The sequence below is a fragment of the Botrytis byssoidea genome, assembly GCF_014898295.1.
Source record: "Botrytis byssoidea strain MUCL 94 chromosome Unknown BBYS_045, whole genome shotgun sequence".
NCBI classification, from domain to species: domain Eukaryota; kingdom Fungi; phylum Ascomycota; class Leotiomycetes; order Helotiales; family Sclerotiniaceae; genus Botrytis; species Botrytis byssoidea.
In genome coordinates, this window is record NW_024065886.1 from 28,006 (window position 1) to 52,059 (window position 24,054).

General features: G+C 42.5%; 10 protein-coding genes across 10 annotated transcripts; 1 reads left to right on the plus strand and 9 right to left on the minus strand.

Moving 5' to 3' along the window:
- Window positions 1–338: 338 nt before the first annotated feature.
- EAE97_011956 (uncharacterized protein) lies at window positions 339–959 on the minus strand (the record flags this gene model as incomplete). The annotated part of the gene is made up of 1 exon (XM_038882470.1): window positions 339–959. The coding sequence occupies one exon, from the start codon at window positions 957–959 to the stop codon at window positions 339–341; it is 621 nt and encodes a 206-aa protein (XP_038726641.1).
- Window positions 960–1,897: 938 nt separating this feature from the next.
- Window positions 1,898–2,585, minus strand: EAE97_011957 (uncharacterized protein; the record flags this gene model as incomplete). Its single annotated transcript, XM_038882471.1, has 3 exons — window positions 1,898–1,926; window positions 2,013–2,246; window positions 2,399–2,585. The coding sequence occupies 3 exons, from the start codon at window positions 2,583–2,585 to the stop codon at window positions 1,898–1,900; spliced, it is 450 nt and encodes a 149-aa protein (XP_038726642.1).
- Window positions 2,586–3,467: 882 nt separating this feature from the next.
- Window positions 3,468–4,445, minus strand: EAE97_011958 (uncharacterized protein; the record flags this gene model as incomplete). The annotated part of the gene is made up of 2 exons (XM_038882472.1): window positions 3,468–4,380; window positions 4,432–4,445. 2 exons carry the CDS (start codon window positions 4,443–4,445, stop codon window positions 3,468–3,470), a joined length of 927 nt encoding a protein of 308 aa, XP_038726643.1.
- Window positions 4,446–5,708: 1,263 nt separating this feature from the next.
- EAE97_011959 (uncharacterized protein) lies at window positions 5,709–7,457 on the minus strand (the record flags this gene model as incomplete). Its single annotated transcript, XM_038882473.1, has 3 exons — window positions 5,709–5,957; window positions 6,066–7,098; window positions 7,147–7,457. 3 exons carry the CDS (start codon window positions 7,455–7,457, stop codon window positions 5,709–5,711), a joined length of 1,593 nt encoding a protein of 530 aa, XP_038726644.1.
- Window positions 7,458–9,003: 1,546 nt separating this feature from the next.
- Window positions 9,004–9,562, minus strand: EAE97_011960 (uncharacterized protein; the record flags this gene model as incomplete). The annotated part of the gene is made up of 2 exons (XM_038882474.1): window positions 9,004–9,380; window positions 9,469–9,562. The coding sequence occupies 2 exons, from the start codon at window positions 9,560–9,562 to the stop codon at window positions 9,004–9,006; spliced, it is 471 nt and encodes a 156-aa protein (XP_038726645.1).
- Window positions 9,563–11,374: 1,812 nt separating this feature from the next.
- EAE97_011961 (uncharacterized protein) lies at window positions 11,375–13,385 on the plus strand (the record flags this gene model as incomplete). The annotated part of the gene is made up of 3 exons (XM_038882475.1): window positions 11,375–11,680; window positions 11,768–12,148; window positions 12,258–13,385. 3 exons carry the CDS (start codon window positions 11,375–11,377, stop codon window positions 13,383–13,385), a joined length of 1,815 nt encoding a protein of 604 aa, XP_038726646.1.
- Window positions 13,386–14,767: 1,382 nt separating this feature from the next.
- On the minus strand, window positions 14,768–16,663 carry EAE97_011962 (uncharacterized protein; the record flags this gene model as incomplete). Its single annotated transcript, XM_038882476.1, has 2 exons — window positions 14,768–16,010; window positions 16,077–16,663. The coding sequence occupies 2 exons, from the start codon at window positions 16,661–16,663 to the stop codon at window positions 14,768–14,770; spliced, it is 1,830 nt and encodes a 609-aa protein (XP_038726647.1).
- Window positions 16,664–17,935: 1,272 nt separating this feature from the next.
- On the minus strand, window positions 17,936–19,019 carry EAE97_011963 (uncharacterized protein; the record flags this gene model as incomplete). Its single annotated transcript, XM_038882477.1, has 3 exons — window positions 17,936–18,418; window positions 18,509–18,793; window positions 18,861–19,019. The coding sequence occupies 3 exons, from the start codon at window positions 19,017–19,019 to the stop codon at window positions 17,936–17,938; spliced, it is 927 nt and encodes a 308-aa protein (XP_038726648.1).
- A 1,192-nt stretch (window positions 19,020–20,211) lies between these two features.
- EAE97_011964 (uncharacterized protein) lies at window positions 20,212–22,106 on the minus strand (the record flags this gene model as incomplete). The annotated part of the gene is made up of 3 exons (XM_038882478.1): window positions 20,212–20,497; window positions 20,548–21,778; window positions 21,893–22,106. 3 exons carry the CDS (start codon window positions 22,104–22,106, stop codon window positions 20,212–20,214), a joined length of 1,731 nt encoding a protein of 576 aa, XP_038726649.1.
- A 605-nt stretch (window positions 22,107–22,711) lies between these two features.
- On the minus strand, window positions 22,712–23,137 carry EAE97_011965 (uncharacterized protein; the record flags this gene model as incomplete). Its single annotated transcript, XM_038882479.1, has 1 exon — window positions 22,712–23,137. One exon carries the CDS (start codon window positions 23,135–23,137, stop codon window positions 22,712–22,714), a length of 426 nt encoding a protein of 141 aa, XP_038726650.1.
- Between the last annotated feature and the right edge of the window lie 917 nt (window positions 23,138–24,054).

The window sequence follows — 24,054 nt, forward strand, 5'->3', positions numbered from 1 at the left end:
ATTGAGTCAGTAGAGTGTATGTATCTATTTGTAACCTTGGGCGAATCAAAAAATACTCAAGATGGGCTTTGGAGAGATATGAGGGACGGAGTCTCGAGGGAGTGAGTACCAACTCATACCCGAAAATATGGGGTACCCAGGTAATTTTACATATCAAGTAACAAGTAATAGATCAACGTCTCATTATCTAGAAATAAATTGGGTTCCTTTCTGTATTTCCATCTATGGTATATCAAATGCCATGATTCTATAATATAAACACTCTTCCTCCCATGCAATATAATCTCCCCAACCACCTAACCATCTTCATTATCCTCCTCCCCCATCCTCCCCCATTCTCACTCCCAAACTCCCACCCCCGTCCCAAGAACCTCAGCATCCCCTTCCAAAACCTTCTTCCCACTCCTCATAACCGCCGTACTCATCAACGATCCCCTCAACAAATACAAAATCTTCCCTTCGAATGCCCCCTCCCCCTCCCCCTCCCCCTCCCCTTCAACTTCTTTCCCCTTGCCACCTCTATTCCCCTCCGCCCACACCTCATACCCAACCGCCACCGCACACCGTCCACATTTCCATACTCCTCTCTTCTCAAACCCATCTTCCTTCCGTATAATCACCTGTTTGTTGGGTGTCGTAAGAGAAAGAAGATTGGTATACCCATAACTTGGTAACGAATCCCCCTCATCACCATCCTTCACGCCCTGTCTTCCATTCTCCCTCTCCTCTTCCCTTCCCTCTCCATCCTCCGCAGATATCTCATCTCGAGTGACATCCATCGCATCCCCATCTCTCTCCTTCTCCCCTCCAAACTCTGGCACCACTCCCGAAATCGGCAAAATAAAACTCCCATCTCCTGTCCCCTTCCTCTTCGGAAGCGTCGAAATCGTATGCGTGGTTGCCAGTAGAAGATTCGTACAGTAAGCGCAATGATACGTATTAACTTTCGGGGAAGACATTGTGAAATTGTGAGCTGGTGAGCTGGCGAGCTTGCAATATCGTCAACTCCCACCCTCTCCTTCCAAATCCTTAATCGCAAAAGATCCGCAGAAGATCCAACAACTTGAATCTCCAAATCCCCAGCCTCTTAATAACCCGCAGTTCGTTATTCAACGATGCAATTCGGCAATTCCGCAATATCCTCAAGAATCTGCTTCGAAACTCTTTCGCTACAAATCCACTCAGAATAAAGCACAAGATCCGAAAGCTTTCATGCGCTCGATTTCAACTCGAGGACGAGGACAATTCTTTACTGTGTAATTATTGATTGAGCTTTAATTGTCAATTCTTATGTTGAGATATGACAGACTTCCAATTGTTTACTCTGTTGAAATGTCAAAGTAGTCTGAGTTATTACGTGAGTGCAAAAGAATTCCAAGTTGTGTCGTGTTTAAAGAAGTGAAAGAAATATATTTACATTTAATTCCCAACACAGAAATACAGCCTTGAAGCTTGATATTTCAGCCTTCTCTTGAGATCCCATCACAACTTGCCTGATTGATAAAATCAAAATCAGCAACATATAATATAACACAATACCAGCTAATCAATTTCCAAATAAAACAATGATAACCCTCATACCATACATTCACAATCTCCTCATCATATCAAAATCTACACACTTCAACTTCATCTAGAAAAAAATCATAATATCCATTTCTGCCTTTGCAGGCCTAAAAGTTCATTCAACGCCATAGCCATAGCCATTATCAATATCCTTCCACTCCACAGCTCCTATTTATGCCGTCGCGAAAAAGTAATTCCTACAACTGATATGATATCTCCATTCCTCCTTACTTGTATACCTTTGACTCTCTTTCTCCCAGTCTGGCCCCATTGCATCTCTGCTCCCCTCCCAGCAATCTTTTCCACCCTCCACCATAACGAAGTATAAAATCTAGTTTGCGAGGATGGTTCGTACGAGATCTATAATCCTTATATTAGCTTTTCGTAGTCCCATTGCATCTCCTCATTTCCCAGCCCGTCTTCTCCAAGAAATCCCCTAAACTCACCAGTATAGTTAATCTCCCCACTACTGGTATCAACCGCCTTCAACAATTCATCCACCTCCTCATCACTCATTTTCTCTCCCAAATTCGTCAAAATGTATCTTAATTGTCCAACTCCGATAAATCCAGTCATATCCTTATCGAATACCTGGAAACCACGACAGTATTCCTCTGGTTCACCTGGGTCGCGGAATCCACCTGGTCGGTTGAGAATCTTGGAGAAGGTTTCGAAATCGACTGCGAGAATATAGTATTAGTACCGACTCCATAGTGTGATATTAAGAAGAAGCCCCATAGCTCTCTGCACTCCACGACAGTAATTCGCCGAATATCAAAATTGGAAAACCATCCTCTAACCCTGCTCAAAACAATAAATAAAACAAACTCACATTCACCACCAACATTCTTCTCCAACTCTCTAATCTCATTCAAAGTAGGATTCTGACCGCACGCTCTCAACAAATCTCCAAGTTGATCCAATTGCACACGTTGAGTACCGCGTTTATCGAAGAGTTGAAATGCTTCTCTGTAGTTTGTGGAGGCCTGCGCATCGTATGGAGGATTAGTTGATGACATTTTCGACATGTGCAGAAGTAATATTCCAAAGAGAATAGCAAGAAAGAGTTGTAAAGTGATGTGATATGATGTGATGAATGCCCTTGTTATGGTGTACAAATTGTATTGATTTCCCGCGCCGTATTATATTGCGCCGAGAGATCGAATAGTGAATAAAACAAACACAAACTGGCGCCTTACATACAACCCGGCCATGATTGCTTTTGCAACCGTATCATGAGCGGGCAGTAACAAAGCAGAATGAGAACCAGCAAATCGGAAGCAACGCTTGTTGATTGGAACACCATTTCAAGCAAGGAATGGAAGGGAATGCATGTGGAAGCATGTCATGGGAATCGAAACAAGGGATGAGAAAAACTCACCATTTTGAATATGATTTTGTGTGTTTTCCTTGCGAGTGGTATGAAAATTGAAGATATATCAATGGAGGATCTGTGAATGTCAGGTATGATTAGAAGAAGAGAGATTGTAGGTCTAGAAATCTGATAACTTTGGTCCGTGCCTATTATTATGTTTATGCCAGCCAGCCTCTCATCTATTTTATTCGTACTCTGTGTGTTGTTCCTTCAGCATAATTATTATAGTGGACCAAAGTTAATTTTTGGCAGGGCAACCAGGATCATCAGCCTCTCAATCATTCGAAAATGGTATAAAGGGGTCTCAGTGAAGGATTTCCCGGTGAGTAGCATCATTTTTAGTAGTATTTTTCTCAAAAACTTTAACTACCTACCTAGGTATGGATAATATATAATATACCAGAAGCCCGATTCTTCATTCAATTCCTCGCTGTTTCAATAGATCAAATACGAAGCATTACACCCAACATCGTATATCAAGACTCATCCAGAAGTACTGATTCTCATCACCCCCTATCAATCCCTCCTATTTTTTCCTCGCCAACAAAATCACTGTTCCCCACTCCGTCTCTACCTCTACATTCCTCCAATCCTCGCCCTCCTTCCCTCTCAACTTCGGTTCCACCTTTAACATCTCATCAAAAATCTCATCAATCACATCACCACCCCTCTCTTCCCCTACTTCCCTTTTCTTCCTCTCCTGATTTCCCCTCTGCCACCCATGAAACGCACTAAACGTCCTCCAATATCCCTCCAACTCTCCCAACTTCATTCTCCTCCCCATCAACACCCCTCCCTCTTCAATTCCCTCTCCACTCCTCTTCCCTCTCAACCCCGGCTCATACCTCCCCCATTCCACATTCTTAAACACATCCCCCAACGGTCTCATCACCTCATCACTATACAACCCCCTCAACCTCTCCCTCCCTGGCTGTTCCCAAAACCTCCCCATATACTTCTCTCTCTCCCCATAACAAAAGCGATCCAACACCTCCGTCGCCTTTGGAAAATCCACCAACAAATTATCCTTATACCCCCAAAACGCGACCGTTCCCCCCTCCCTCAATTTCCTCCCCAACGTCCTCCACACCCCCGGAAAATCAAACCAATGCGCCGCCTGTCCCGCAACCACCATATCCAAACTCCCATCCTCGAAAAAATCCAGATTTTCCGCAGACGCTTGTCTCCATTCTATGTTCCCCTCTGCATCATTCTCTGAAGCGATTTTGCGCGCTTGATTTATCATTACCGCGCTGGGATCCGTACCGTACACTTTTTCAAAGTGGGGAGCAAGCGCTCGACTTACGACTCCATGACCACATCCTAGGTCGAGCAATGTAGAGCGTGGCCCGATGTGATAGTTCAAGGTTTTGGTGAAGAAACTTTGTGGATAGGAGGGACGGAATGCGGCGTAGGAGGCTGCGGAGAAGGTTTTGTGTCTGTGGATTGAAGGTTAGTGTGAAGGAATATAAAGAATAGAGGGAACCCACGCAAACGTAGCCATCTTAGGTACACTGTAAGCGGCTTGAAGAGCTAAATGTACTTGGGAGAATAGATGTACTCTGAAGCAAATCAAACAATCTATCAATCTGTGACGGAATCCACTAATTGATCGAATGTTCTCAATAACTCTTGATTGCTCAGGTGATTATATCACTTCTTTCTTCCTCTCAATCCTCAAATCCTTCACACAATATAACAATATAATAAATCCCAACCAAACAAAATAACCACCAAACTAAGTAGTACCTAGGTAAATATATAAAATCCTCTCAAAATCACAATCACAAATCACAAATCACAACCACAATAAAAGCACACAACCACCCATATTTATATCACCATCTCCATCTCCAACCCTCATTTTCTACTCGAGTATCTGAGAAGATGACATCAATCGCATTTACCCCCTCCAGGGCTCGTCCAATCCTACATTTCCAATTGCAATTCTCATCCAGCCAACCAACCAACTGACCATCCAACCAATAACCCCTCCCTCTCTCCCTCCGATTCAAACAAACGATACCGCATCTCCTACTTGGGATATCGGATTCGGGGATTTTTTAGTACTGGTGTACGTACCTAGTAGTAATTATAATTATAACCTCCCTTACTAACTACCTAGTATTCTCATAAAAACCTGGTCCTCCTAGATACATACTATATATATACGAAAAATCTATCTAGATATCTAGATATCTACTTGCTCTGTACTGGTACATACCTAGGTATTAAGAAAGACATCTTTATTAGAAAGCAGAAAGCAGAAATTAGATTATCTATTCTAATGAATAAATTTTATAAGAAAATTTTATAATAAGATTTATATCAGATATTTATATCAGATATTTATATCAGATATTTATATCAGATACCTACCCAACATAAATAACCGCCTCTAAAATCTACAAACACAATCAAGAATAAGAGTTAAATAGAGGAGCTTGATTGAAAAATCTAGATGTAGATACCTAGGTAGGCATAGACGAATATAATTGTAGAGTACCAAGTACCGATTATCTAACTCTGTTGCTCAAATTCATCTGTTTTAGCTTTTAGCTTTTGATCTGGAAACAGATGTACTGTTTTAATTAATGTACTACTATACTATTTTACCTCCTCCTCTACTTGAATACATTACTATCTCGTTTCATTCACACATGCAGATCCAAATCCACACTCTCCGCTCCTTTTCCCTTCCATCCCCTCCCCTCCCCCAGAAAACTCTACACTCACCACTCCACCCCTTCAAAGTTTCACCATCCCCTCAAAGTTTCACCACCCCCCTCCCCCTCAACCACCCTCCATACCTAAAAAACAGTATCGGCACCGGAAAGAACGCCAACGCTATAAATCCCAATACACTATTCCCCCAACCCAATCCCAAAGCTGAGTATAAAGGCTGACCTGCTAATGGTAAGAAAGCTCCACCAATGGATTGGAAAACTTTCGTTGCTGCTATTGCCGAGGCGGCGTAGGTGGGGAAACTATCGACTAGGTACATGTTTATCGAGAGCTAGGTTTGAATTATCAGTATATGTTTACTTCTTGGGTGATGGGGAATAGAAAATAGGGAAAAGGAAGATCTGGGAGGGAGAATAAGAAGACGAGAAAAGGAACGTACAAACGCAGGAATCATCCCAATCCCAAAGAAGCTCGTCCCAATAATCGGCACGATCCAATGAATCTTCGCTTGGGCCGTCCATCCATAAACGAAAAGCGAAATCGCAATCAACGGACTCGTGAGCATCAGCGGAGGTAATCGATATTCCGGTTCGGCAATGCCTCCATTCTTCTCCGTCAGCTGTTTGAAAATCGGATCCGATACCTTTCCCGAGACGAAAAGCCCAATGGCAATCCCGCATCCAAGACCCAGATATGAGAGACCGGTAAGCGAAACGGAAAAATGATATTGATTGGAAAAAGTGAATGGAAAGGTCGTGATGAACAGATACAAGTATCCGAAAAGAACAGCATAGTATACCGAGAGAAGAAAGACGATTGGTGAACGAAACAAAGTCTTCAGAGGTCGGACTATAGCATTAGTGAAATGCACCATGGGCGTATCTGCATGATGAAGCGCCGATACTTTCGCCGTATTTCCCGTTTCTTTTATAATCCGTCTCGTTTTTCTCTCCAGAATCACAACCGGATATGTTTCTTGCAGGAGAAAAAATCCTCCAATCAATGTCACACAGGCAATAATAGCTTCCAACCAAAACGCCCATCGCCAACCCGCATTTGCAGCAAGGACTCCTCCGATGATTGGTCCGACGATTGGTCCCATCAGAGGTCCCATTCCCCAAAGAGCCATTGCGAGTCCGCGTTGGTCTCGATGGAACATATCGCCAATACTTGCGCCGCCGAGTGCAGTAGGTGCTCCTCCAGCACATCCTGCCAAGAATCGAAAGACGATGAGCATGTTGAGATCAGTTGACAAACCGCAGCCAAGTGTAAACAACAAGAACAAGAAATTGGCCGTCAGATAAACGGGTTTCCGACCATACAGTTCTGACATCGGCGCAGCAATAATGGGACCTGCAGCAAACCCGAGGACAAAGATTGAGACGACGAGAGTTTGTAAAATCATATTCGTAGATTGGAATTCTTCCATCACGAGAGGAACTCCTGGAGCAAACATGGTGGATGCGAGAGGACTGTAGAGAATTAGCAGATTTGAGTGAAATCAGGAGAGTATCACTTACGTGGAGAAAGTCATGACAGAGATAACTCCTGTATTGGCCCATCTTTTAGTATTCGACCAATTCATAGGGTTCAATGGATCAGTATCGCTATCCCAAGATACAATGTTAGATGGTTCTGGGCCTCTCAATTGCTGAGTAAGATTCTCATCAGCTCGATCTGGAGCGGTTGTAGCAGCGCCCATCTCAGCATCAGATACGCCTTGATATGTTGTATCTATTGGTGAAAGGGGTCGAGGAGGTGGAGCAATGGTAGCAGGAACATCATCGCCACTGCCTAGATCGCCAGACTCGATTGGTACATTGTTCGACATCATGAGATTCAGATTCAAAACGCCAGAGTAACGAAATAGATATTATAGATGAAGAGAAGTGACACGATTACACTGAAATTTGTGGTGTTGTCGCTATCTGTTCGTCGAAAGTGAAAAAGAACGTGTGGGTAGAAGCAAAAGAGGAAAAGAACCCAGCACCAAAAGCGAATCCAGGTTAATAATGCTCAGTTAAAAATGAAGTTTTGAAGTCTGTTCAAAGTGACAATAACAAAAATAAGGAGAGGACAAGTGAAGAAAGGAAAATTCCCTTCACAGCTGAACAATTACCCAACCAACGAATCTTCGCTATCGGCGTCGGGTTATTTTCATCGCGGGACGGAAAGAATGTATTTCGTGATAAAAGGAAGAATCAACAATTGGCCACACATACATTATATTTGGAAAGAATTGACTGGATGAGGAAGATTGTTCGTCTCACGAAATCGATTTGATCCTTGAAGCTCATAATACTTGAGAGCAAATTCCATGATTACTTTTCCTTTCTATCGTTGTCGAATTATGAAGAATAACTAGAGGTCCAATACATCCAATTTGTGGGAAAGACATTTGATTAATAAATTGTACACTCATACCGATGATTTGATAGCGAGACCTAGATAGCTATGTGCCCGATTCAGTGGTTGATTCGGTGGTTATGGGGATACAAGGTACGATGCAGTACAGGATACGATTGGCAATCAATATTGTTGTTCTTCTGTACTACTTACTCATATACCAAGGGGAGCTTTGGATATAAATTGTTTGGCGGCGATAGGTTCCATGTGTATATTCAGCTACTGCATTGAAGTTTGTGGAAAACTCGAACGGCGACAGTGACATGCATTGCTAGAGCTGTGCTCAGAGATCGACTCCACTCATGGTGATGGTATAGCCGGACAACATATATGGTTCCCCTAGATGACTTTCTTGTTCAGACTACGATAGAGAATTGAAGGATACTAGATATTTATCTCGCTGCGGAGTGATTGTGAACCAGAGGAAGGACTGGACTATAAACTTCTTGCCCTCAATGAAGCTTTTGCTTTAAAGATCCAGTATCACCGAGAAGCTGTCTTATCTCAAAGTTTGTGCAACAAGACCGTATTATTGAGGGTTTGTACACTGATGAATTCGCAGGCCAAGATCTGATGTGTGACCATCATGAATTACAGTCAAGATGGAATTGCTTTCATGGAGAGACTCATCTTCATTCCCTTGGAATGATTAAGTAAATGAATGAAGCTATTCATGTTCATTCTGGTAGACTTCATAGGAAATTTAATCCTTATCAAAATTTGAACTCACCATTGAAGTTATATGGTGAAGAATAACGGTGACGACTTGCCATATATGATTCTTAAACATCGCGAATAAATCAGGCCAAGTTTGTAGTTACTCCAAGTTGAGACCTATCCCTACAAATGTCTCTAAGAGCTCTCTTGATTCTGAACCAATCTATATTTCAAATATAGGACGGCATGTGAGAACAAACACAGTACGTTTATTGGATATCACCCTCATTATAGCCCAGGTCAACCACCCCTCCTCACAATTTCAAGTCTCTACCAGCAGCCTTAGCAGCTCTCTCTCCATCAACCAAAACACACCAGCCCTCCCCTCCCACAGTTCCACCCTCCTCACCTCCAACCCCACCCTCAAACTCTTTCAAAGCAAATCCTAGAATCTCGTCATCATATGTTCCAGGCTGTAACCACACACTCTTAATCCCCAAAGCCTTTGCCTCCTCCAAGACTTTCTTTGTGATTTTTGGAGGAGTGATGATAGAGACACCAGTCTCGGTTGGATGGGGAAGAGCGGAAATGGAGGGAAGACTGGAGTAATCGGTGGAACCGACTTTGATGGCGGGGGAGGAGGGGTTGATAGGAGTTGCTGGAAGACCGTGGGCCGTATACCACGCGAAGACTAAGAGGGGGAATAGTTAGCTCAAAGCTTCAGGAACTGGAGATGAAGACTTGTATTCAGAAATAGTGCAGGAAATCGTGGTATTTACTTTTGTGTCCAAACTTTGCAGGGTCTGAAGAGGCGCCAACTACAGCGAAGTAAGGGGAGGAGAAGAAGGTACGAGCGGCTGCTTCTGTTGCCATTTTTCTTAGCATCGAGAGTATTAAATCTTGTAGGAAAGTGTGAGAAAGGTTTCAACAGACGACAATTAATTGTTTATATATGGAAATGCAATGATAAGAAGAAACTCGGGTCCCATGTTCAATGACACCATTGATATCACAATTTGATAAAGCTCCATGTGGAAGGTTGTCGCGGATGCCTCGGCTATGATAGGAAGGAAGAAGTGCACGGGCGTGATTTTGATCTACAATCTGTCATGTCACCTCCAATGTTTTTGAGACGACAACATGTTCATTTATTCAAGGTATCATGGTAGAAATTCTTGAATGATCTGAAATTCCTATAGGGGTCTCCGACTTCCTTTTTCATAATCAGGATCAAAGATTCTCCTCGACTTCTCATGAGCACACCCAATATATCCAAAAGTGGACCCGAACCGGTTCTAGCAGAAACAGCTTTGGATTCTCGAAGGATGTCTCTGTCAGTGGTGATATATCTTCAAAATCTCACCACACATGGCGACATGTGGGTACTGTTATCATGATAAGACAGAATTTCAATGACAATCTATAACTCAACTGCCTTGTTAGGTTTGAAAGAGCTAGATTAGATTATCAAAGGGCCTAACGCAAGGCTGATGTCAAATGAGGAAGAATAGAAGAGCAAATTCTGCAAGTCTGATTGATATATCTCAAGCTGGCCTTACAGAAAGACAATGGATTTGGAAACAAGGTAGGTGCATCAATGAACTGGGAGATACCACTTATATACTCTATACCTGGTCAGTCTATGAAATAGTAGAGGTCAACCCGCACTGATCGTAAAGATTGCTAAGGTTAAATTTCTTTACACACATACCAGGACTATCTAAGTCATAGTCGCCAAACATCAAAATGTCCGGGTACCTGTCCCGCAATTTAGTATCGAGGTGAATGAGGTGATTTATTGGTGAATGCTCGCTTCAATTCAACCGAGTCCCTAATGCAATTATCCGAGTCCGAGCAGCTACCGCGCCAGTGCGGCACATTCAAGATGAAACGTGTCGATCATTCCAAACGCGGCTGCCACGGGTTGGGTTTGATCTGAATTGAAAATTCCCCTTTTAGTATTAGACTTTAAACCTCGAGCTAGGTTTTGATCGCTGCAGGGGTTACAATTGGATCAAAATGGTATATTTCGGGAATCTTGAGAAGTTAACTCGTCTGAAAATGCAAGTGCATGAATTTAAGCCCTACGGAATATCAGAAAATTAGCTCATATTCGCGTCAATGGGAGTTATAGGAGAATTGGAGCGTATGAGATTGTATGTGATGCGGATTCAAATCGGATTCCTTATGCGGTGAGGCGCAGTTGGGCGTATGAAATGGTTGTTCGTCTCGAGTTCGAGTTCATTTACTTGTACGCATTGTCTACGAATTTCTCTTGGTCTTTCGGATACTTTTATTGTTCATGCCTTTGATTTGATTATTTTCTTATCTTTTCTATTTTTGACATCTATCCTTTAAGACTGCTAGACGGTCAATTGGGTTTCTGGATTTGTTTCTCGTGTAGTGTTTTTTCCCTTCTATTTTCAAAGTCATTCCTTTACTTTACATTTTATAGACGGTTTTTGAGAGATCGCGCGACATTCATTTAGAACTCTGAGATTAGATAAAGGAGAGGAAAAGGGAAATTACATCGAAGTGTTTTACGCAATTCGACGACTATACAAGAGAATCGAATCAGAGATATATGAAGGGAAACACGTCTACGATTGACGATCCTAAGAGGGACTTTATTGACATCGAATCGATTAAAAGAATTGAGAGAACACTTAGCAGCGAACCGAAATCATGGCAACCATAACTGAACCACAGCCTGTTCTTCAGAAATCGGAATATTCAAGGAAGAGGGATGACGAAGGCAGGATTGACGATGGGATGAAAGGGAAATTGAGGAGGGATACCATCAGTGGAAAATTAAAGTTTTGGTCCGGAAGTAATGCGAATGCGAAAGAGAAGAAAGTTGAAGGATTCCCAAAGATGGACGAAGGGACTTTAAAAACATTTGTGGAAAAAGTTACGCCTTTTGATTTCGAGAAGGACATGGGAGAGTGGGATGATGAGAAGTCTAGTCATGATTCAAGTATGGATCCTTTGGTATGTATTCTATTATGATTTGCCATTTTTGTGCCGAAGAAAATGTATTACAAGTTCGTCAAGGAAAGTGATACTAACACACTGCAGAACTGGTGTCCTCATCGCAAAAATCTCGCATTCTTCACCCTATGTCTTGCTTTCTCAATAGTAGGCATGCAACGACTAATGTTCGTTTCCGTAAATGCAGTCATCACCGCACAATTTTCCATCTCATCTACTCAAACTGCATTGTTGACAGGAATTGCATTCATTTTCTCTGCGATCAGTAGTCCATTTTGGGAAATATTGAATATGAAGGTGGGAAAAAGAGGAATTTTCATTTTTGCTGCGGCTTTGATGTTGGTGGGTAGTTTGTGGAATATGCATGTTCAGAGCTATGGTCAATTTTTGGGAGGTAGAATGATGCAGGGAGTAGGATGGGGAGCTTTTGAAGCGTTGGTTGGAGGTGCCATGGCGGAAATGTATTTTGTGAGTATTATCATCTGCTCTTGTCTGTCGATCGCGGGTTTCGGAAGCAAGAAATACTCAAAACCCAGAGAGACTATTCAAAAGTAAAGAATTATACTAACAAGAATAGGAATCACAACTCCCCATTCGCCTGACAATCCTCTCAACAATCGACGTCTTTTTCACTTGGGGAACCCCTATTCTCGGCGGTTATCTAAGCCAGACAATCGATGGGTACGGAAATCAAATCATGGTCATGAATATCATCCAAGCCATTTCGATATTCCTTTTACTTATCGCCTTTCCGGAAACATCTTTCTATCGTACTTCGCATCCCACTCCTCCGACATCTTCCCCTACCATCTCCTTCCAATCGTGGTGGAAAACATTACACCTTATGCCATATTGGGGCAATCCATCCAGAGAAGACCTATTAAGGCCACTCAAGAAACTCGCCTCTCCCATCACACTCCTTACATTCGTCTTGGCTTCATTACCAATAGCATCCGCATACGCATTTGCACTAAGCCTTTCAAGTTTCCTCTCCGCTTCGCCTCTATTCATCTTCCCAAGCCAAGTAGGATATATCTTCATCGGACCCTTCGTTCTCTCCCTCATCTCCTACGGTCTCTTATCCATCGTCTCCCCCGGAAAACCCATCCTTCCTTCTTCCGAAAAAGTCCTCGGTGGAACCTCAACCAGCGCTCTCCGCATCGCAATCCCAGGCCTCATCCTCTTCACCACAGGTACCATCGCCTTCTCTCAATACGTCTCCACGACGCTTATTCCCCAAGCCACGAAAGTTAGCTCCACCGTCTTCATCGTCTCAACGCCAGGTATGGATTGCAGTCTCAAAGTTGTCAGTTTAATCTTCGGCGTCTTGGTTGCCGGAGCCGCCATCTTGGGATTCGCGGTGGAGAGATACTTAGCGATTCAGCAGGGTGTAGATGATCATGGGAAAGAAGAGGGTCAGAGAGGAAGAGGGGGATTGGATCGGGCGCACGCGGTTTTGCAGAATTTGTTCACCGGGTTTTTGGTCATTGCGATGCCGAGTTGGATAGAACAGGGAATGGGGGCGGAGATGGGTGGAGTCATGGGATTGAAGGATACGGGGTTGGGGGTGGGAATTTTTGGGTTTGTAGGCGGTGTGGCGGTCGTGGTGGGCTTGTGGGTGGTGGGGGGCAGGATTACGGGCGGAGAGGCGGGGAGGAAGAGGGAGGAAGAGGGGGTTTATAGGATTAGGGAGTTGGAGGTTTAGAGCTTTAGAGGTTAAAATGTGTGGAGTTTAGTTGCCGAAAACAGAAGGCGGGATTGTATGGATTGGATTTGATTGGATTGGATTGGGATAGACTGGCATGGATTGAATTGGAATGGAATGGGATGGGATGGGGTATCGAAAGATTGATACTGGAGTTATGGAATATGTATATATTAATCAGTTGATCTGATTAATGATATGTATGTATATTATTATAATAGATGAATTAATGTCTATAAAATTACATTATTTGATTTCTTCTTGTCTTTTCTTTTTTTCTTTTTCCTTTATTCTATCTTCTTCTCAAATCGCTGAATGCAAATTCCTCTCGAACTTGATTCGTATAGTCTTCTCGATTGTGGAATCATATCAATTCAATCTTTTATTGTTTGTTTGTTTGTTTGTTTGTAGTTCATATATTAGACGTTATGTTATATGTTATGTTATACTTTATATTTGATACATCACTCCGCACTCATCACTCCTATCCCTTACTCATTAGACCCTTCATCAACCTATCACTTCTATAACAAATTCTAAATTCTCATCCCATCATTTTTCCCAGCTTTCACCTATAACCTATCACTTACTCACTCACTCACTCACTCACTCACTCACTAACTCATTCACTCCCTCCCTCTCTTGTTCATTCCCAATTTCTACTCATTATCTTCCAATCCCCAAGCTCTATTTCTCAATCCCCAAGCTCTATTTCTCAACCCCCAACCTTCATTATCTCTGACTTGTTTAAAGACATCTTTTAAATATCGAAATATGTACTCGAGTAATCTAATTTAATTTAATCCATTTTAGTATAATATTTAAAACTCAAACCTCAAACCTCAAACCTCAGATCCTAAATTCCTAAAATCCATAAATCAACCATCTGCTTACTATCAAATCTTACAATTTCAAAGAACTTATTTTATCTATACTGTAGGTTTTTGTTTTTGTATTTCTACATATATTTTATATATTTATATAGGATCTGATAAGTGATATACTGATATGTTTGAGATACAGTTATGGTTGAGATATGATTATGCTTGTGGTTATGATTAAGATCAAAATTGAGGTGATGATTAACATGAGGAGGTGTGATGTTAATTTATTGAGTATTTGAAGACTTAGGGTTGCTTGGAGTTGTTTGTATATGTATGCATGCACATGTATGTTTTTATAAAGGAATGGAAATACATACTGCTAGCTACCTAGGGAGTTTGAGGATATAGTAAACAAGTAAATAAGTAAAAAAGTGAAAAATAAACCAATAAAGAAACCATCGCTTGATCAATTTCAAACCATATCATAGGTATAAACCATTACAATCCATTCCAATACCATCGCTCCAAACCCCAGAACCTAGTCACAAATCGGCATACCTATTTCCCAATCCCCTTCTCCGCCACCTCCTCGAAAATCTCTGTTGCGACATTCCTCCCCACCATCCTCCCCGCGTTCCATGCCTCTTCGACCATATCCCCCAATACCCTCTCGATTCCCCGCGTTGTCCATATGTGATCTCCAAGTTTCAGAGATCCTTTTTCTTCTTGTGAATCGGAGGGAAAGGTTTGGGTGAGTGGATATGCGTGTGTAATTTCTTGCTGGTTCCAAGTTTCGAGGTTGGTTGAGTTGGGGAGATGAAGAATGCTAGAGAAGGAAGTGGGGGTGAGGGGGTGGGAGGAGAGGAGACGGTAGAGATATTTGGGAGGGTTTGGAGGGTGGGGAGAATGGGGATTGAAATCTGGTGATTGGGAAGGAGGGAAAATGGTGCGGAGGAGAGAAAGTTCGATGAGGGAGTTGAAGGGGGAAGTGGAGGGCTGGCGAGAATCGAGGATGGGGAGGAGTTGTGCGGGGAGGGGGGATGGTGCGTTTTTAAGTGAAGAAGTGAGGAGTGAGGAGGTGGTGAAGAATGTGATGTATAGGGGTTGGTATTCGATATCCTGGAAATCGTCGTCGAGAGGGTAGAGCGATTCGCCATCTTGTGTTTTCCCCAGGAGTTCTGTGTAGTTGAACGGGGCGGCGATGATGATTTTATCGAATTCTTCAGAGCTTAGAGCGTTCTCATTATGTGCTGCGTTTTCCCATTGTATCATCCACTTTGCATGATCTCCAATGACTTCTTCCCACCGAGCATGGACCACTTTTGCACCGAGATGAAGCATTGCTTTGTTCTCTCTCAATGATCTCTCCATTGCCATTTGATGAAATCCTTGATTGACAGCCTTCGGAGACCCGGATTCTTCTCGCTCAAGTGCAATACTTAATGTGAGATCACTTATCTGCTCAATTGACTGTCCAGTATGACGCCGAACTTGCGGGGCTAGTATATCTCGTATGTAGGCTCCTTCGACTCCATTTTTTCTCAGTCTTTCGGTTGCAGGAAGGCTAAAGGGGGTGTATCCAAATTTGTTGGAAATTATGTAGGTCAGATCCCTGACAGAGGATACCGCTGTAGTGTTGAGTTTAGGAAGGAAATCGTGGAGGGATTTCATGGTGCCTGTTGGGATTCTTGGGGCGTGCCAAACAGAAGGTCCATATTTTATGAAAAGATAGATGTAATGTTTCCAAGGAGTGGTAGAATAAGGTCGGTATGTTTCGGTAACGATATTATTTCCATTGAAACTGCGGATTTCAGTTGTGAATTTATTACTTGAACATATTTGAGGTAGCAAAACAATGTAAACTTACTATGCAACTTTTCCCATCCCAAGATTCTCGCTTTCAGTAATTATATCTGCCTGCGCATTCACATTTTCGATCCCGCCAATAATACTTAACAGCTTGCCATTCAATACTCCGCTCGCAACATCTTCAACCTCAAGCTCTATGCCATTTGTACCCTCTACCACCATCCTGCCGCCAACTCTTGTCTTCTCATCATAAACAACAATCTCCACTTGAACATCAATATTTCGATCTCTGAAATCCTGACTAAATCGTGAAAGCCCATCTCTCACACCTTGAACAACACCAACCCCCGCGGGCCCAGCACCAATAATACCAATCTTGAGATTCACGACTCGTGCTGCTGATTTCCCATTCCAAACGATAGATAAAGGCAATATCACTGTACCGAGAATCATCAATGCAGTCAGGAACGCCCCGATGACCGTGAGTAATCGTTTGGAGAACTTCCTGCTCTTTCTGTTATCCACATCTCCCAATTCTGGACGAGAATCCTGGGTCACTATTGGAAGAAGAGGTGATGACTCCGAGTATGAGTATTTTGGAGGACTTTCAGGCGTATATGGTGGTGGTGGGCCAGCCTTATGCATTTTGATTGTCATATTTGCTTGACATCAACACATTCGCTAATTATTGAAAGAATCACGTCGGGATAGCAATGTCGAGGTTTTGATCCATCATATAGAGCTGAAAATCACAGCCTGAATCTTGATACATGAAGTGAGGTGATGGTCATCAAATGTATTGCGCCTCCGTGTGACGGTCGCAATGCGGCCGCCTGCATAAAACAGGGTATAAATATCTAATAGGATTGGGCGCCGCCACGGGTCGCTATCTTGATAGGCTTTTTATGATGCAGTTATTGTCGCATGTAAGGCATACTTACAGCGTGATTATCATTTGAATGGTCGTTCATTAATCGGATATTTTCCAGGCGGCAAACGAGCTCAAAAATTATCGATGTTGTGAATAGGTATCGTGATCAACCCAACACCCTTCAAGATCAAGATGAAAATGTGCATCCTGCTCCAAAATTCTTGAATAACTCCACCCCCAATAACACCTCCTTACTCACTTAAGTCCATCGCTCCCACGTCCCAAACTACTTTCCAATCTTCATCAATGCCTCTCGTTCGGCCAAAAAATACTGAATCCCACCACCATGATGAGAAAAATATAAAACACGCCCACCAACGATATTACAAAAATCGACATCCAAGTAGCTGCTCTAAACCTCGATGCATCGTCCAATCTAACAGCTGGAATTTGATAAGGACGAGGTTCAGTCGGTAGATGGAGATGTAGAAGAGGTGTTCTTTCTGTATATGAGGGCGGGCGTGATGTATATGGTGGAGGAGGATCGTTCATTGTGATATCGATCAGGTATATATCTCTCGATTTGAGCTTGAAGGATAGAATGAAGGAGTGGGAAATAGTTTAATAGATATAATAGCAACAAGAATTGTCAGATTTTCTCATGATGGTTAACAGCATGGCATTCGTATTCGCTAGTGCGATGTGATTGGCTTTCTGTTTGAGGATCTGACAGTCATGTAACCTATGTTAGTAGCGGTGGCTGATGAAAATGCGGGGTAGAAAATAGCCAAATCAGATAGCATTGTAGTAGCGAATAAAATCCAATTTTGGAAAGGCAAGGATGAAACACGGTTCATGACTGTCATTGAGCTAAGATCTATCGTATTTCTCGCCAATATTTAACATTCACTTTTCTCCCCATAAAAGGAGAGATTTTGCTTCGCTTAGCCTCCTTATTCTTGTAGTCAAAATTTGGAATAGCATGCCGCCCTCCTACTTTTTAACATTTTAACTCCTCCAACTAGCACTCAGCTAACTTCTTAGAGCTAATCCCTCAGCCCAGCTAATGCCTTTCCACCATTGATAGGCAGAATAGAAATCCAACTAGTCTGCAATGCCTTCTTCTCTACAATCTCCTTGCTATACCCCTCCATTTCCTCAACATCCCAATTAACTCCCACCATTCCTCCTCTTAAATAGTCTGCTCTTTCCTGAACCAGATACAATGCCAACATACCAGTCAAATCTGCATGATCTTGAGCATATGGTTTGAAATGTTCCGACACCATATCAGTAAGTACGATTCCTGGCATCGTGGTGAAAACACGGAGGGAAGGATATTCGACGTGAAGATGCTCGGATAAACGTTGTTCTGCAAGTTTAGAAATATTGTATGCGGATCCACCAGGTCCTGTGAGAGCAGCACGTCCGGAGGAGACGGTAATGATTGTGCCAGTCGGCGATTTAGGGGAAGGTTGAGATCGGATAAAGTGGTGGGTCATATGATAAAGACCTTTGAGATTAATTTCCTAGTTTTCATCAAATGTTAGTTTGATTTTCCCCAATCATTTCAACTCTACTAGTTCAGATGGATATTGACATCGACGTAAAAGACTCACAATACCCTTCCACCAATCACTTGGTTCCTCTTCTCCAATCATACCATTTGACATATATCCAGCGTTGTTCAATAGAACATCAGCATGTCTACCGAATTCCTTCTGTACCGTCTCATAAAGATTCTTAACATCTTCTTCATTTGCAATATCGACTTTCACACTAAGAAATTTGGTTTCCGGACTAATTGGCTGAAGTTTCTCGATAAGAGAGTCTATAGGCGGGACTCGACGAGCTGCGAGCACTATACCAGATGCATGTGCTTCAGCCCAAACTCTCGCTGCTGCCTAATTCGAGATAATGTTAGAATGGACAATCAAGATTGTGTAACAGGGAATATAGAATAGTACTCACTGCTCCAAGTCCAGCACTAGCTCCCGTGATAATAATAATTTTACCAGATTGATTGTTTGCTGGATTTTTAGAATCGATAGCCCAGTAAGGATCACGATGAATAGATTTAGTGATAGCGAAAGGCGTAGTATACGCATCAGGATCTGGTGTTTCACTCATTTTCAGTTTTGGTATGTGTTTCGACAAAGAAGGACAACTAAGTAGATCGAGTGTCTGGATTTCGTGTAAGAGTTGAAGTTTTATTCTGCAATTGATGTGGTGTGCTGAAATGTGAATTCTTCAGAAGAGGTGAAGCTTCTTTATAGCAGAGCTAAGTGAAATGCAATCGGTTTTGAAAAGTAGATATCAAAAGAAAATGGAAATGAAGGGACCTGTCAAGTATTATATAGTCTCCTAACCATAGATCCAAGAATGTACGTTATTAATCCACTTTCAGAAATCTATACGAATTGCCAACTCAGCAAAATCAGCAACATTAATCAATCCCTTTCGTACATCTTACAAAGCAATCGCCGAATTCTTATAAAGCAACATAACGACGTCGGGTCTGATTCTCATGTCCTCGGCTGCGATTTTGATCACTCATCGTTGATCACTAACCAACCAACAACCGGTACAACGATTTGAACAGGACAATAATTAGATCAACAGGATGAAAATCCGCACTTGGGAGTTCATGAAACGTGTCAAAAATGTATATTGATCCACTACACTCGATTTACAACGTCTATCCAAAACCTTAAATTTCCATGCTTCCGCAGAAACTCCCGCAGAGATAAAGTCATGTGACCGTGCTTGCGCTATCACCTCGGCACTATAATATAAAGGCTTCGTAGCCTTATCAGCTTCTAGACCCTCAAGTATTATTGTATTGCAAATCATAAAACTAGATTGATCTCATCTCATGCTTCAAGGTTTTTGACAATAAAAGGTAGCCCACAAGGGCGGTTAGAAGATAGAGTAGTTGACTTATGAGGTGAGATTGATATTCAATTCAGCATTGGCAATCAAGCTTTGAAATAAAACCTCATCTAATTGGCTATACCAATGACTGCAATAGGCTTAGTCTAACTAGCACCGCGTAACAAAGGGGAATTGACCTGGATATTAGCATAACACTCTTTGTAATCATTTACTCCGAATTTAGTGAACCTTGTCTCAAGCGAATTGATCAAATTGCAATCTATGGGAATGAGGGTATGAAGGTAAAAGATTCTCTCGAACTCATCAAATATAGCATATGTGATATCGGTTATCTACTTTATATGCGCATTATCATAACTCCACGAGGCCCAGCCCAGCCCAGACCCATTGAACGCTGGATACTTTTTTTTGTGCAACCACACATAATCTAATCATCCTCCTCAGCATTCTCCTCAATTACATCATGCTCTCCATCATCCTCAAAACTACCAGCTGGGACTTGGTACAGTCTCAGGATTGGCTTGTTAGGATCTTTGACAAGTACGTACTTGCCCTCTTCACGCTTCAAGCACATATCGACAATGGTACGAACAATACCCCATCCATTGGATAGAGACAAGTTCATTTGCGAAGCAAAATCACGTGGCTTCCAGCCAATAACGCCCAGGACTACATGACGATCGTTGAGCTTTGGGTTGGCACGGGAAACAAATCTGTCAAGAATTAGTATGAAATAGTGACCACAAGCATAAGAAATACATACCCAAGCTTCATGACATCAGCCTTAGCGATGATACTTTGAACTGTCCATCTTGCAAGCTTGCAGCTGTTGTTCTTCATTTCGGTTGCAACAACAGCACCACGTTGACTGACCAACTTCGTCCTCCAGTCCAACGCACCTCCACTTCCTTGTGCCTTGGAATCGAATTCGTTAAGAGCCTTGACAGTCAAGAATTGATCTTCTCCACTGATGGCGTTCTTTGAAACAGCGTCAAGCTCGGTTCTTACAACCAAGTGAACTGGATCTTCGTCGTTCAAAGAAAGATCAAATTTACGGTATTTGTATGCCTTACTGGCAGGTGGGTCGGTCTCTTCGGCAGAGTTATAGAATGGGTTCTCGTTCTCCATTTCTACTTTTTGGCTGTCGCTCTCCTTCATGACTTGATTTGCAAAGTTGTGGTTGATGTATGTAGCTTCCTCAGCCAAAGCACTTGGCTGGTTAATAGCGTCCTTGCTACCTTCTGAAGCATCCATTGGAGCGTCAGCAGCGTTCTCATTAACGGTAACCATATCGAGGGTAGCATTGTCTCTCTTGTCGAGGAACACTTTGTTGCCTTGTCGAACAATAACGATATCCCAAGGATAAACTGAACGAGGGGAGCACATAAGCATGGAAAGAATGCTGTCTGTTGCGAAAATTGTGGCCTCATCCTTCTCGGCGAGTTCTTGAATGACGGGATCTGAAGATGTAGTAACGTTGTATGAAGCGCGGTCGACCACGTTGAGCTTTCTCTCGGCAGCCTTGACAGGTTGCTTGTCGAACGATCGATCGTAGTAGTAAAGGAAACCATAACTGTCAATGTCTTCTCCGTCATCGGTATCAAGATTAAGCTTGGCCAGACGGTTGAAATCAATCTCCTCCAACATTTTCCAGTCAGGCTTGATGTTAACAGAGGCATCGCGATTTCTTTGTGGCTTGTCGTAATCTTTCCAGCCAAACTTTCTTCCACCTCGAGCACCACCTCTTCCACCGCGGGTATCATAACTGTTGTAGCCTTGTTGCCCGCCTCGTCCTCCAACTCGCTGGAATTGACCTCTACCACCACGGGTATCACCTCTTCCGCCACGTTGTCCACGTCCACGAGCGAGTCCTCCACGTCCAAAGCGGGTCTTGGTAGAATCGCGGGTGTTGCTGACAACAGAGAAGGTAGATTCGTCCTCGGCGAGCTGAACTGCGAACAATGAGGAGGTTCCAGCGCCGTAAACTTGTTGATCTGATGCACAAAAATGGGTTAGCACAAAGAAATCATATCATACCCAACTTTCTCCAGTGCAAGTAAAGAAAATCGCAAATAAATAGCGAATAAATCTCGAGGTAAAAATCGCACCTCTGTAGTTTCGGTTGTACTGCTGTCTTCCACCTCTGCCATCTCTTCCATCTTTTCCTTCAGCGGTCCAATCTGCCATGCGACCTAATTTATCGCCTTTGGAGTATGGGGCGTAAGGAACTCCATTTAATGTGGTTTCTGATGTGGTCGATGGTCCCCATGAGTCCTCTGATGGGAGCGCAGAGATGATATCTGAGAGTGAAATAGGTGCCATGGTTGCGGCGGAAGATTGACGTTGAGATATGCGGGAAGGGAGGAAACGTTCAAACCTCCAACAATGAATTCGTTGAATATTTCGATTTGTGGAGGAAAATCTTAGCGGGGCAAAAGTTCGCGATAGCAATTGGTGCCTTGAGTTTAAGTCCAGACTCTGTGCTTGCCTTACACGTGACGGCTTGGTGAAAAGAGACTCTCGTTTGATCTGGTCAGAGCCCCTTAAAATTAAGATCTGTATTTATTAAACTAATTCTTCAATACCCCTATCAAGATCGATATGATCCTATGTATAATTTAATTCACAAGGTCGACTGAATTATTATATGTTCTTCAATCTTTATAGCCAAAGTAAGATTCAGAAAATCATATTCAAGGAAGACATTTTGAATTTCTCATCCAATGGCATTCATACCTCCACATCTAAGATAGTGTAATACTCATCAGGTCCATGTTCGTAGACTTTAAATCAAGTTGAATGGCTATTCTTCATCTACTATTCACTTGCAAACCATATCAAAGTAATGAGAGGTGGCATGGATCAAATGCTTTTTTATTCCCATGCATTTCAATCAGCCTATTCATGTTCTCATGACTAATATCTAGCTATTTAGAAGGTCTCAACGTGGCCTCTGAGACCTCAAGGCCAACGACCTTAAGACTTCCTGGCCCTTGAAACTTTTGCTGATCTTCCACCAATATCTTCCCGGAAACCGGATCCAACATCACCTTCTCAAAAGCCTTAAATGCTTTCTCATCTTCAAAAATCATCTCACTATATACATCGTAATCGATATCTTGATATTCTGTGCCATAATACACACTAGCTCGATAGTTCGAGTTTGATGTGTCGGAGGATGAAGCATCATGCGCAGTGCGGATAACATAGTTACGGGTGTGGCTTTTAGGGAAGGAGGAACCTTGTAGGGAGACGAGCAGAGGTAGGTGAATGGTTTCGTAGTAGTTTTTGAATTCCGCGGGGGTAAGGCCTGGTTTGCGGGTTTGAAAGGCACTTAGTATTAAGGGGGGCATACTGATGGTTTACTGTGTTGGAGTGAAGTTAGTAAACTTGTTTGATTGGTCTCTCTTCAATATCTTTGTGACTCAAAGTTATATGGCAATTACCTTGTGATATATGGGGCTCAAGTTACTTGTGATGTATCAGCACAAGAAAAGGAGTTGTATAATTGGAAGATCCAGAAGTCGCAGAATCAATCCCTAAGTTCTGGTACTTATTGAAAGTGAAAAGTACTTTAATGAAGACATATTAACGGGCGTTATTCAAAGACACCAACCGGTCGCTCAACCAACAGTTTGATCTCACTGCATAAATTCAATATTTGACTAGGATTAATTAGTGGAGAATGTCAAGAACTAGTACTTTTTCTCCTGTTCAAATGTTCAAATAGAAAGCCACTTGGCATCATATATTCCTTTTGCCTGATCAGAAAGTTATACATGTTGTGATGGACCAAATGATGAAGGAAAGCTACCGACCAGATGATTAGGGTAGGAGATTGTTCTAGCAAATATGGGTTCTTTAGACTTTGGACTTTGGTGTAATAAGTAGGTGTATAAGCAGGAACGGTTTGATAATCAAATCCACTGAATAAAAAGCAACAATTCATTTCAAATGACAGTACTAGTATCATCAACATGAAAGGCCTTCCTTGTGTAAACAACTGTCAAACCCTGGTGAAGCTCCGACAAACTTTGTTGAGTAACTTGTGTACCAAGAGAGTGCAAATACTAACAGGAACTGGTTCGTTTCATCTTTGGGTGTACGAATAATGATATCCTTTGACGTCGATGTATTTGCAATGAAATGACTTTGTGGTCTTGTTTTACTGGAAATGGTCTGGACTTCCATTGGGTTCCGAGTTCCCAGTAGTTCCAGCCTCAGGCTACAGTCTAGGCTAGGTGGTCGGAGCGTCTGTCTGCCATACCAT